Below are 15,000 nucleotides of genomic sequence, written 5' to 3'. Positions count from 1 at the left end.
CCAATTCTGGTGTCTTTGTGTACTTTTGCATGTCAAATCCATCCATATACTTTTCTGATGTCTTAAACGTTAACTTCCCAGTCTTCCACTGTCCAGGTAAGAGCATCTCTACAGTCAGAGTTCCTGACCCCCTGTCAATGTGCTCCACTACAGCATGCTGATTCAACTCATTCAGACAGTAGAATAGGTTGACACTTCTGTCTGTCTCCCTATGACCTCTGATCTTCTGTTTGACTAATTGGACTGTTTGTTCTGAGCTTTGTGAATGGCTGTTGGTCTGTGGTAGTAGATGTCTTAAGAGACTCTGATTGGACTCCAGTGAGAGGCCAAGAAGAAAACGGAAGAAAAGGTCGAGGTGTCCATTCTTACTCTGTAAGGCCAGATCTACTGCAGTCTTGTGTAAGTCATGAAGTGTTGCAGCTCTGAACAAATCCGAGAGCTGAGAGGTTTGATCAGGCAAGTTTCTCTCTCTGCTGATGAAGTAGAGAAACACATATAAAGCTGCAAGGAACTCCTGAATGCTCAGGTGCACAAAGCTGAACACTCTCCCTTGGTAGAGTCCAAACTCTTCTCTGAAGATCTGAGTACACACACCTGAGTACACTGATGCTTCTGTGACATCAATGCCACAATCACTCAGGTCTCCCTCATAGAAGATCAGATTTCCCCTCTCCAGCTGTTGGAAAGCCAGTTTGCCCAGTTTGAAAATCATCTCTTCGTCTCTCTCTTCCAGCTCGGTGTATTTGGTATTTTTAATTCTGACCTGTATTATAAGGAAGTGTGTGTACATCTGAGTAAGAGTCCTTGGCATCTCAACGCAACCTGATTCATCTGATGTTTTCCAGACTACTGTAGCTAAAATCCAGCAGAAGACTGGAATGTGGCACATGATGAAGAGGCTCCTGCATGATTTCAGGTGAGCGATGATTCTGCTGGCCAGCCTCTCATCATTGAGCTTCTTCCTGAAGTACTCTTCCTTCTGTGGGTCGTTAAATCCTCTTATTTCTGTCACCTGGTTCACACACCTTGGAGGGATCTGATTGGCTGCTGCTGGTCGGGTGGTGATCCAGAGGAGAGCAGACGGAAGCAGATTTCCCTTGATGAGGTTTGTCAGCAGCACATCAACTGGAACTAACTCTGTCACATCAGAGCACTCTGGGTTGGAGCGAAAATCTAGAGGAAGTCGACACTCATCCAGACCATCAAAGATGAACATGACTCTGTTCTCTAAACTAGTGAAGACTCTTGGATCCTTCACATCTGAGAAAAAGTGCCTAATGAGATCCACCAGACTGATGGTTTTGTCCTTCATCAGATTCAGCTCACGGAAAGGAAGAGGAAATATGAAGTTGACATGCTGATTGGACATTCCTTCAGCCCAGTCTAGAATGAACTTCTGCACAGACACGGTTTTTCCAATGCCAGCCACTCCCTTTGTCAGCACTATTCCAATAGGTTTGACTTGCTCAGACATCTGTTTGGCTTGTTTAGATAACTGACTGACCTCTTCAGATAAGTGTTTGATGATGTCACTGCATTTGATTGGCCTGCCTTGTGCTGCTTCTCTCAAGGATGCCCTCTCTATCTGCCTGATCTCGTGTTCTTCATCTTCTCCCTCTAAACCATCAGAATCCTCGTCTTCTTCTCTCCAAGATGCCCTTTCTATCTGTCTGACCTCATGTTCTTCATTGACACCTCCTCTTCCCCCTACTGTGATGTAGAGGTCAGTGTAGATCTTTCTGAGAGGTGTGGAGCTTCCCTGATGTGCGAGTCCCTCCATCAGACACTGAAACTTGTTCAGTAGGTCAGATTTATGGGTCTGTTGCATCTCCATACTCAATGGACCAGAATGGAAACTGTGCATGAAAAACAACAAACACATTGTTTTCATGTGTTCTGATATACCGTATTGGCCCGAATATAAGACGTGGTTTTTGTTCTAAAAATAGTACTCTAAAAAGGGGGGTCGTCTTATTTCCGCGCGCTAGAGAAAAAAGTTAAAAATAATATTATTATTTTTATTTTTTTTTTTTTTAACTAAACCTGAATTCGGCCATTAGCCTATGCTTCACAACAATGCCACAAAACTCAATAATGGATGGGTTAAGAGATTGTTTTGTCCATATCAAATTTGCAGATGCTTGTTTCGTTATGACAGTTGCACCGCACGTCTATCAACTGTCAATGTCAACGCGATGCGGACAACAGTGCAAGGGGAAAAACACATGTCAATCGCGGCTCGTTGCTCTGCTTTTATTTGTGTTTGGTTTTACAGTAGGCCTACAGGAAAGCTTTGGTCGTTCTCTCTGGTCAGCCGACAACACCACTAGAAACTAAAGAAATGAAGGGTGATTTGACGAACAACCTGTAGGCTAAGTTTTGGATGCTGTCATAAGCCAATCAATGGTCATCTGTGTGCGCGACCCGGATGTGGCGCACGTAGCTGCAGCGACTCCTTACTCTCCCAACTCGCAGTGTTTATTTTGTGTTATAATGTGTCATTCGAAATGTCTATCGTCGGAAACTATGTCGGAACGCATGTACAGTCGGCAACAGCTGTTGCAGATAAGAATGGACAACTCAAGCGATGTATTGGATATACCAATAGAGACACTGGAAGAACTTGGGATACTACGGCGGCATACATCGGACCCGTCTGCTTCGCCTACATGGAGACGGCGAAAGAGGTGCTCTAGAATTAGGAAGAGAGGCAAACGAGGTGGCGTCGAAACACGGCTTGCAGCCAACCCAACTCGTCCAGCAATACCATCAATTCTCTTGGCAAACGTAAGATCTATGGACAATAAGATGGATGACATACGGCTACTAAGATCAGCGAACAAAACTGTGAGGAACTGCTGTGTGACCGTGTTTACAGAATCATGGCTGAACGACGGCATACCCGACTCGGCTTTACAACTGGAGCAACTTACGTGCCACCGAGCGGACAGAGCCCTTGCAGAGAAAAAACGAGGGGGAGGAATATGTGTTTACACACATGATGCTTGGTGCAAAAATGCTACGGTGGTACAGAGACACTGCTCTCCACTAGTGGAGTTCATGATCATCAAGTGCCGACCCTTCTATCTACCAAGAGAAATATCCGCCATTCTACTGGTCGCAGTTTACCTCGCTCCTAGCAATACCACCAGCGCCAGAAGCGAGGCACTGAACGAGCTGCATCGGGGAATCAGTGAACAACAAGATGCACACCCAGATGCCTTCACAGTGGTCATGGGAGATTTCAACCACGGAAATCTCAAAACAGTTCTTCCAAAATTTCACCAACATGTTAACTTTCCAACAAGAGGACAAAACACCCTGGACTTTGTTTATACCCCAAAACAAGGAGCATACAAGGCAAAGCCCATCCCCCACATCGGCCTATCAGACCACCTAACGATTCTGCTACTGCCAGCCTACAGACAAAAGGTAAAACTCACCAAACCAGCTCTGAAGGAGGTGAGAAAATGGCCAGAAGGAGCCGTGTCACGACTACAAGACTGCTTTGAAACCACAGATTGGGACATGTTCAAAACAGCTGCCACCCACAGCAACCACATTGACATTGAGGAGTACACAGACACCGTGACCTCCTACATCACAAAATGCATTGATGATGTTACAGAAATAAAACGCATCACCACCAGGGCCAACCAGAAGCCATGGTTCACAGGAGACGTTCACAGACTGCTGAGGGCCAGAGACAAAGCCTTCAGAGCAGGAGACGTAGCTGGCCTAAAAGCAGCAAGAGCAAACCTGTCCCAGGGCATCAGGAAAGCAAAAAAGGAATACTCGGACAGGGCATACAGGCCATCACAGACTATAAGCCCGCACCACGAAGCTGTGACAACACCACCTCTCTGCTAAACGACCTGAACAGTTTCTTTGCCCGTTTTGAAGCACAAAATGACACTCATCCACAGAAAACTCCCCCTCCCCCCCATGATCAACCCCTGTACCTGTCCTCTGCCAGTGTGAAGAGGACACTGGCCACCATCAACCCACGCAAAGCAGCTGGCCCAGACAACATACCTGGCCGAGTGTTGAAGGATTGTGCAGAAGAGCTGAAGGATGTCTTCACAGACATCTTTAACATCTCTCTGGAGCAAGCAGTCATCCCATCACTTTTCAAAGCTGCTACCATCATACCCGTGCCGAAGAAATCATCACCATCATGCTTCAATGACTACCGTCCTGTAGCACTGACGCCCATAATCATGAAGTGCTTCGAACGGCTAGTCCTGTCACACATCAAAGCCACCCTATCCCCCACCCTGGACCCCTACCAGTTCGCATACCGAGCCAAGCGATCCACGGAGGATGCAATCTGCTCTGCCCTCCATCCAGCCCTCACCCACTTGGACAATAAAGACTCATATGTGAGAATGCTGTTCATTGACTTCAGCTCAGCATTCAATACCATAATACCACAACAACTCATCAGAAAACTGGACAAACTAGGTTTCAGCACCTCCCTCTGCAACTGGCTGCTGGACTTCCTGATGCAGAGACCACAAGCAGTACGGGTAGGGAATAACACCTCAAGCACCCTGACCCTGAGCACGGGGGCTCCGCAAGGTTGTGTTCTCAGCCCCCTGCTGTTCACGCTGCTGACACATGACTGCACAACGACCCACAGCACTAACCATCTAGTGAAGTTTGCGGATGATACAACACTGGTGGGCCTCATCACTAAGGGCGATGAGACCCACTACAGAGAAGAAGTAGACCTGCTGGCCAGATGGTGCAAAGACAACAACCTCCTGCTGAATGTCAACAAGACCAAGGAGATTGTTGTCAACTTTCAGAGGGTCCAAAAACAACTGCCACCACTGACCATCGACGGTGATGCTGTGGAGAGAGTGAGCAGCACCAAGTTCCTTGGAGTGCACATCAGCGACGACCTCTCTTGGACCACCAACACTACATCACTGGCGAAGAAGGCCCATCAGCGTCTCTACTTCTTGCGCAAACTAAAGAAGGCAAGTGCTACACCCTCCATCATGACAACATTCTACAGAGGAACCATAGAGAGCGTCGTGTCCAGCTGCATCACAGTGTGGGGAGGAAGCTGCACGGAGAAAAACAGGAAGACACTCCAGCGTGTTGTGAACACAGCGAAGAAGATCATTGGAGTACCACTCCCCTCCCTGCAGGACATTTACACCGCACGCCTCACCCGAAAAGCACTGATGATCATCAAAGACACAAGCCACCCTGCACACAAACTGTTCAGCCTCCTGCCCTCTGGAAAGAGGTACAGGCGCCTCCGTTCCCGTACCACCAGGCTTACAAGCAGCACGATGCATCAAGCAATCAAGATACTGAACACTCAACCCACTCTCCCTTCACTGTCAGCCTCTAGCCAGCCAGGCCACTGACAACGCTCCCCCCCCTCATCCCCACCACCATATCTGCGACTGAACACTCCACCTGCACTACTACATCTGTGACTGAACTTTCAACCTGCACTAACTCAAAACATACACATGCACACACACACACACACACACACACACACACACACACTCACACACACACACACACACACACACACACACACACACACACACACACACACACACACACACACACACACACACACACACACACACACACACACACAAGCACACTGCACTTTCTGCACTAAACCCAAACATACACACACTGACACACAACTCATACTCACACACACATACACACACACACACACACACACACACACATACACAGGTACACACACACAGACGCACACCGCACTTTCTACCTGCACTAAACACACACACACACACACACACACACACACACACACACACACACACACACGCACACAAAACACATACAAACACACACACACACATACTGCTGCTGGTGTATTTAAATAAAAACCTTTTTTAATTATTTATTTCTTCAAATGCTACTATTACTATGTCAGAACGCTATAAAGGACTTTTAGGAAAAAGAACAACAAAATACCTCCTCTTAATGTATGTTCTCTACAAGTCTTCTGTTGTCCAGTCTTGCACTTTAAATGTCTGTATGAGCAATGTCTACGTCCATACTGTCTATGTCCATGTATGAGTACTGTCTATGTCTATACTGTCTATGTCCTTACCTAGATTAGTCTATGTCTGCATGGGAGAGAAAGAAACGCAATTTCAAATTCTTTGTATGACCAGTGCATGTAAAGAAATTGACAATAAACTTGACTTGACTTGACTTGACAAAGCGACGATATGCCTCGCAACGATGCAACAACACAGAATAATGATTAGGGCAAGAGATTGTCTTGTTCATATAAAAGCACTAGGAGTTTTACCCTTGGTAGCCTACGAAATGAATATCAATCAGACTTTTAATGTCAACGTGGTCCTGATAGGCAGCGCATGGGTTTCAAGTGCAATGCGTCAATCTGCCTTTGGTCACGTTCGGTTTCTACAGTCCAACGGAAAACTTTGGATGCATAAAATGAACGGCGATTTGGCGAGACGGCTGCTGGTTAGATATTGCTGTCAACGAAGCATTTCGCAAAATCTGTGCATTGCACAATAGATTGCCTATCTCTACTGGACTGGTTGCCTGCCTGGCTGGCGCAGACTCTGAATGTAGGCTATGTTGCGTCGCACTTTAAACAGACGGCTGTAGCCTGTTACGGTGCCTATTGGCGCTTGACAGGTGAAGTGAGTAAAGAAAAGAAAAGGATATGACTAGCCATCTGTGGTCTTATATCATGGAAATTCCATGAAAATGTATTGTGAAATTTGTTCTTTGTAAAAAGCCTCAGATTTTCCAACAAATTAAAAACTGCATTTTGAGAAAAGTTTCAAATGTGAAACAAAATTAAGTCTTCAAAAAACTTTTTTCCCCAAAACATGAGCCTGAAAATGGGGGGTCGTCTTATAATCAGGATCGTCTTATATTCGGGCTAATACGGTACTTACACACATGCACCTTGTATACAGATCTACACAAGTGTGTGTGTGTGTGCGTGCGTGCGTGCATGCTCTTGGTGCTTGGACACTGTGCATGACAAACAACAAACACATTGTTTTGATATGTTGTGATATACTTCACTCTTGCACCTCCTTGTATACAGATCTACACAAGTGTGTGTGTGTGTGTGTGTGTGTGTGTGTGTGTGTGTGTGTGTGTGTGTGTGTGTGTGTGTGTGTGTGTGTGTGTGTGTGTGTGTGTGTGTGTGTGTGTGTGTGTGTGTGTGTGTGTGTGTGTGTGTGTGTGTGTGTGTGTGTGTGTGTGTGTGTGTGCGTGCGCGCGCTCTTTACTGTGTGCTTGGACACTGTGCATGACAAACAAGTGCATTGTTTTGATATTTTGTGATATATCCTCTTCTCCACTTACACACATACAAATACACAGTCAAGATCAGGTGGGCGCGCACACACACACACACACACAGACACACAAACACAGACACACACACACACACACGTACATACAAACACACAACACAACATACACGCACACACACACATGCACCCCCCCCCACCCACACACACACACACACACACACACGCAATGCGCGCACACACACACGTGCACACGCACGCACACACACACACACACACACACACACACACACACACACACACACACCAAACTCAAAAAATATCTCAAGAAAATGCAATCTATATCTAAATATGTTTATAGAGACCTTATTAGCGTGACAGAAATAATAACTTGGTGGGCAAAGTTATGTTTTCACAGTAGGCCTATAACATAGTTACAGGTGGCAATTAAGATTTGACAAGCTAATTTCAAGACAGAAACCTAACTTCATTCGTTTTCTAAGTGCGGACAGGAGTTTTTGAGAGCATGTCATCATCATGACTATTTCTTTCAAAAGTAATTGTTAACAAAAGTCGAAGGGGGAAAAAAATACATTTACCTCACACACAACACGGTTATTTCCGGTTATTAATTCTGACCTTTATATTCCATAAAGGGGAGTTTATATCCATGCATGTCCCAAATCCTCCGTTTATGTCACAAGTTAAACGATGCTGTTTGTTTCTCCTGACCCGGCCCTGCACTACAGCCATATGCACAACAGTTTGTCATAATAATAATGTTATAATATTATAGTGAAGCGTTATTTTTTATATCTGATAATGCTCATTAATGGGAGCGTGGGGAACGAAAATGGCGTCCATAAAACATGTGACCAGCCCAGAACCAACCAAACTAGCGGGATAGCTCGAACGTTCAAACCCATAGTTGGCCAGACTCTCTCTATATACGGCTCTGGACACATCTATGGTCTGATGATCGTTAAAATGGCGCCTACATTACCCATGAACATTAGGCCTACCGTCATGATGTAGCTCACACCCATTGGCTGGCCGTTAATCACAATAACACAGCTTCACATTAATTGGCTGCGCGTTAGATGCCCGCGCTGGAACTACTGTTGATCAAATATTTTCAATGAGCGGACTAGCGCAGATTATTTCGGTTTTGTAGGTTTTGGACGGGTGAAAAATAACGTGGCAGTGGTTAGAGCAAAGTTATGTGTCGGTGAATGCAACTTTCAACTGTAGTGACGCTGAAATGGAGTGGTGGTGGTGGAGCAAACACGGCATGAGTGGAGTAACAGGACAGCTGTCTGTCAAAACCGTGTAGCCCTGCTGTCAGAAGTCGTCTGATATTTGCGAGGTCCTCGCAACTACCTACGATGGAGTTGTCGTTTCCTAATAATGCCCACGCCATCGCAAAGACCATGCACGAGTTTGACATGGATGAACGAGTAAGTGAAAAAAAAACGATAACAAAAAACTAGCGACGCTATGAAAGTAGCAAAGTAAGCTGGTGGTCTCCGTGATGTTATTGGATGTCTACTAGTTTAGACATAGCGTAGCCTAATTATTGTCATTCCAAGCGCATGATCAGAGAGTAGAATCTCTGGCATGATAGTAGAGTGAAGCAAGTATTAATCCTGCATGAACCTAAAGGTGTGAAGCAGCAGCAGCAGCATAAGAAATACACAATGCAGACATCATACACATCGCACTGAGTTGACTGTGTGTGTGTGTGTGTGTGTGTGTGTGTGTGTGTGCGTGTGTGCGTGTGTGTGTGTGTGTGTGTGTGTGTGTGTGTGTGTGTGTGTGTGTGTGTGTGTGTGTGTGTGTGTGTGTGTGTCTGTGTGTCTGTGTGTGTGTGTGTGTGTGTGTGTGTGTGTGTGTGTGTGTGTGTGTGTGTGTGTGTGTGTGTGTGTGTGTGTGTGTGTGTGTGTGTGTGTTCTCCTGTCCTCCTCCTCTTCTCCTCCCCACCCCTCTCTTCTGTGCATTGTCCATGGCATTTGGCCTACTGTGTGTGAAGTTTAAGTGATACTGTGTGGGGGATATGAGGTTTTGTAGTGTTTGGTTGTGTGTGTTTGGCTAGTGTATGTTGAAAGTCTGGTATGTGTGCAACATGTGTGTTGAAGGCATGCTGTGTTTGTGTGAGGTGTAGGCCTATACTGCATGTGAGGTTTGGGTGATGGTGTAATAGGCTAGTGTTTGGCTGTCTGTACAGTATATGGTCCAGCGTAGGTCTGGTATGTGAGAGGCATGTGTGATGCGATTCACTGTTTTCAGAGGAAATTGAATAAAAAATAATGAAAATGCAGGTAATAAAAATAATTACTAAATAATTATAGAATAAACTGAACAGTGAAATATGTTGAGTATAATGTTTATATTGTGTATCTGTGTTATAGTTTAATGGAATAATTAAAAGCAACATAATTAACGCATTTATTTATTGAGATAAAAAAAAAATGGCTAGTTGACCTTTCATTAGGCTAGTAAAAAATGTCTACTAGCCAAATTGGCTGGTGGTGGAAAAAGTTAATTTAGAGCCCTATATGTATATATATATATATATATATATATATATATATATATATATATATATATATATATATAAATTATTATTATTATTCCTGGTCTTACCCCACATGTCCATGTCCACTGTCTTCTTCTGGACTGGATCCCTCTCCAGGGCTGCCCTGCACATCCCCCTCTAGGGGAACCTCCATCTTCAGCTGCTCCTCTGGAACACACAGACAGACAGGAAGGAACATCATCACACACCAGGGACTACTGAATAACTACATCACACACACCAGACTACTGAATAACTACATCACACACACCAGACTACTGAATAACTACATCACACACACCAGACTACTGAATAACTACATCACACACACCAGACTACTGAATAACTACATCACACACACCAGGGAATACTGAATAAATACATCACACACACCAGGGAATACTGAATAACTACATCACACACACCAGGGACTACTGAATAACTACATCACACACACCAGACTACTGAATAACTACATCACACACACCAGGGACTACTGAATAACTGAATAACTAGGTTTGTCCTGTGCAGAAGAAATGCTGGGTAACGTGTTGCAGTTTGCTGCAGTTTCCTTGCTCTGTGTGTGTGTGTGTGTGTGTGTGTGTGTGTGTGTGTGTGTGCGCGTTTGCGTGTGTGTGTGTGTGTGTGCGCGCGTGCGTGCGTGCGTGTGTGCGTGCGTGTGTGCGAGAGAGAGAGAGAGAGAGAGAGAGAGAGAGAGAGAGAGAGAGAGAGAGAGAGAGAGAGAGAGAGAGAGAGAGAGAGAGAGAGAGAGAGAGAGAGAGACTTTGACTTTTAAAAAGATTTTATTACAGAATTCATGTGGTTAATACACATACACATAGCCCACTAGGAGCTGATTTTAAAAAGAAAAATTAAATAAATAAATAAAAGAGAAAAAAGAAAAGAAAAAAAAACAGCGGTACATCAATACATTCCATCATGCTACATTTACAGGCACCCCAAAATCAGAGCCTAAAATCAAGCTCTTCACCTCTGACTGTACACAAGGCACTATTTTGGCACCATATGCCCTCAAAAGAAACAAGATCTTTCATTTCCTTGTAAAAATGAAAATCAATCAAAATCCTTGATTTAACCAGTGTTGAGAACATTAAAACCAAGTCATCATTTATGTCCAACTCCACTTTGTGTTTCCTGCTCATATATATAGCTAACTTGGCCTGACCAATAACAAAGTTCAAGAGCTGACACTTTTGGCTCTGTTTCCTGAAATACTTGAAACCAAAAATAAAGGTGGTCATTGTGAACTCTTCATTAAACCCAATGAACAATCCTTATAAGGCCGAAAGGAGAACCCCCAACCTATTGCACTGCATAAATGCATGAAAAACAGTTTCCCTCGTTGTACAAAAAGGGCAGTCTTGGGTTACATCAGAGTTGAGGATAGAAATAAAAGCATTAACTGCTACAGCCCCATGCAAGATACGCCACTGCAGGTCTCCCACCCTCTTAATTAATGGTGACTTGTATAAAGCTCTCCACTGAGGTTTCACATTTTGCTCAACCTGAAGCACGCCATGGTGTGTCGACCCTCGAGTGAAGCCCCTTTATATTCAGGGCCAAGACACACAACTTATACAAAGACTTAGATGAAGGGAGACTACCTCCCAGAAAAAGCACAGGTTTACCACTAGCACCCTCATACCCATTCACAGAAATGGAGAAGTTTGGGAATTGGTCCTTTTTGTCAGGAAGAAGAGTCCCACTACAGTACCCAGCCAGCTTTGTTAATATGTCTCTGTTCAGCAAGGACTTCCATTTCCCCAGGGCCTGACTGATGACCCGCACGTATTTGACCCCAGAACGCTCTGCCAAGCCCCTCGCTTCACCCAGAGTCGGTCCAGCAGCTTCAACTAGATCCCCAACAGTGATCATCTTGGCTTTGAGGAGTGTTTCCCTACGCAAGGGGAACCCCTCCGATGACAGATCCAGCCTTGCGCCATGAACCAAAGGTTCTTGAAGTGTCCAGTACAGAGAGGCGGTGCTCTGATCTCTGCACACTGTAAGCAAGGACCACACTTTGAACAGGTTTCTATAAAACACAGGGATACTGTTTAAGTCCATCAACTTTGGATTCATCCAGAACAGAGTCTTATCCAGACCCAGGCCCCCATAAGACTTCAGGAAAGTAGACGCAACTGCTCTCCAGCTGGATGTTACAGTCTCTGTTAGACCATGAACATGAACTCTGATGAAGATGGCTTGCCATCGAAACGTTAGTCCCTAACATGATGTGCACTATAATTAAAAAGAAAAAGCATCCCATCTGAGCTGCTCCGGTGTCTTCTCTTCGTTCAAGTTTATTTATAAAGCACTTTAAAATACAACAAGATAGCTGACCAAAGTGCTGGACAGGCAGATAAAAGGACCCCTTAAGACACACAAAGACAAAAAAATAAAAATAAATAAACATGGAAACATGGAAACAATAATAACCAATGAAAAGTGCATATATACAAGAATTGTCTGAAAAGAAATAAAAAATAGGCTAATTAAGGTGCCAATAAATATGCTCAGAGGGCTCATGTAACAAATTAAAAGAAGGGAAAACAATAAGTAAAACACTAGATAAGAAAAAACTAGGAAGTTATACAGAGTTAGAAGCTAAGGCATAAAAATGTGTCTTAAGATGGTTTTTAAAAACCGATAGGGATGGGGCCGGACATATGTGGGCTGGGAGCTCGTTCCAGAGTTTTGGGCCTATGACCGCAAAGGCTCTGTCTCCTCTACTCTTCAGTCTGGCAACAGGCTATGACAGGTTGCAATAGAGGCTAGGCCTACAATACATGATGGGTAGGCTACAATTAGTGCAAAAAACAATGAAGCCTTAGTTTGACAAAAAATAATGTCATTGAATGCAGGTTTCCTCATATTACATGCTCATGGTATTCTTGAAAAATGAAATGTACACGGTTACTGAAGGCTTTTCTCTTCATAAGACATGGATGTTCATGATTTAACACCCCCTCTTTAGAAAAAAAAAAACCTTAATTGATAGTGATTTTGTCTAGTTAATCGTGAGTCAAGTGTGTCATTGGCATTAATGCTGTGTGAAGTAGCCTAAGACTGTACAGAACTTATGCTAATAATGAAGAAAATGGCTATCTATCTATCTATCTGTCTGTCTGTCTGTCTGTCTGTCTGCCTGCCTGCCTGCCTGCCTGCCTGCCTATCTATCTATCTATCTATCTATCTATCTATCTATCTATCTATCTATCTATCTATCTATCTATCTATCTATCTATCTATCTATCTATCTATCTATCTATCTATCTATCTATCTATCTATCTATCTATCTAACTATCTATCTATCTATCTATCTATCTATCTATCTATCTATCTATCCCTTCGTCCAGAAAACTATCCGCATCCCCGCGCACGCCACCATGGACCCGAAACTCACCACCTCGCCTAAGCAAATACCTGCGGGAAACACTGCATGTGCCTTATGTTTGCTCTTGTGTACTTCTGTATTGAATTACGTGTATACTTTGTCTTCATTTTGTCTGTAACAAGTTATGACGGTGGTGAAAACAAAGTTCCCTTTGGGGACAAAAAAGATGTAGGCCTAATCTGATGTTACACTTAGCTGAACACCTCCATCATGGCACACACCGAACCAGGCACTTCTGAATTATACCAAAGTGTTCACGACACAAACAGCCCACACACATGTACGCACGCGCGCACACACGCACACACACACACACACACACACACACATATATACGCGACACGCATGTGACATGCACGCGACACGTACGCGACACGCACACACACACACACACATATGCACGCACACACACAGACACACACACACACACACACACACACACACACACACACACACACACGCGCGCGCGTGCGCGCGCACATCACATTTGGCAGCTGATTTTATCCTAAGCAAGTTACAATCAAGGACATATTCGCAGCATGCAACGCTTGCAGGAACAAAGTGCACAGGAAGTGCACCGAGCAGATCAAGAAGTACACCGAGCAGTAGTGCAGATGCCAAGTAGTCGGGTTAGGCTTGTTCCTTTTTTGAAGTAGCAAAGGATTAAGTAAACACACATCCAAACGCAACCCAAACCCAAAGCCGTAGCTAGCATTAGAGCCACAATGAGAGGAGGAGTCTTAACTGAGTAGGTGGCTAAGTAACTCCCAGCTCTTATTTTAGTAAAGAGATAAAAAGTTAACCCCAAGGAACACAGATGTAACCAAAACGTGTACAGCACTTAGGAAAACATTTGTGTGGAAATTTCACTTTTTTCACATTGACCACATATATTTAGGCAAAGTCATCAGATATGAAGCAAAAGAATTATGTACATCATGTATTTTTCAGACGTTAAACATTGAAAGGGGTCAAATAGACCCCAAGGATAACAGGAGGGTTAAAGAGATAAAAAGTTAACTCAGGTACTTACCGCTTGAAGCGTGTTTTTAATCGGTGACAACTTGAAACGTGTTTTAACAGCCCCGGTGGGTTGGCGCTGTACTTGAAGAGAGAGTTACAGAAGTGCTGAGTTCCACAACACAAAATGGAGGCGAGTGACCACAGACTGTGCGAGTGACAGCTTGGGGAAGTCAGAGAACGTCTAACCTCTCTGGGGAAGTTAACTTTCAGTGTCGATTCTGTGACGTCAACCTGAGTGTGCAGGGAAAAAAGCTCATCTGCACGTAGTTTAAAGTTATAGTGAATAGGCCTGTCCATCTGCACTAAGAGGTTACTGAGCCTGGGAAATTCCAACTCCCATTGTCATTGTAACACAACACTCCACAGCACACAAGTGCACACTGCACACAACGAAATTGCATTTATGCCTCACCCATGCAAGGGGGCAGCCCCAAATGGGGCCCCAAGGGATCAGTGTGGCGGGACGGTACCATGCTCAGGGTACCTCAGTCATGGAGGGAGGATGGGGGTCAGTAGGGTACCATGTTCAGGTTACCTCAGTCATGGAGGAGGATGGGGGACAGTAGCGTGCCATGCTCAGGGTACCTCATTCATGGAGGAGGATGGGGGACAATAGAGAGCCATGCTCAGGGTACCTCAGCCATGGAGGAGGATGGGGTAGAGTAGAGTACCATGC

The 15,000-nt window shown here is 44.5% G+C and overlaps 1 protein-coding gene across 1 annotated transcript in view; it reads right to left on the bottom strand.

Moving 5' to 3' along the window:
• The window catches only part of LOC134454019 (NLR family CARD domain-containing protein 3-like), a 1,571-nt gene extending 86 nt beyond the window's left edge, over window positions 1-1,485 (bottom strand). The window contains exon 1 of the mRNA XM_063204761.1: window positions 1-1,485. This exon is cut by the window's left edge and continues 86 nt beyond it. Within this exon, the coding sequence (XP_063060831.1) occupies window positions 1-1,474 (1,474 nt within the window). The 5' untranslated portion in view covers window positions 1,475-1,485.
• Between the last annotated feature and the right edge of the window lie 13,515 nt (window positions 1,486-15,000).

The sequence above is a fragment of the Engraulis encrasicolus genome, chromosome 8 (assembly GCF_034702125.1).
Source record: "Engraulis encrasicolus isolate BLACKSEA-1 chromosome 8, IST_EnEncr_1.0, whole genome shotgun sequence".
Lineage (NCBI taxonomy): Eukaryota > Metazoa > Chordata > Actinopteri > Clupeiformes > Engraulidae > Engraulis > Engraulis encrasicolus.
Note: the sequence above shows the minus strand (reverse complement) of the source record. Positions and strands in the feature narration are given on the sequence as shown.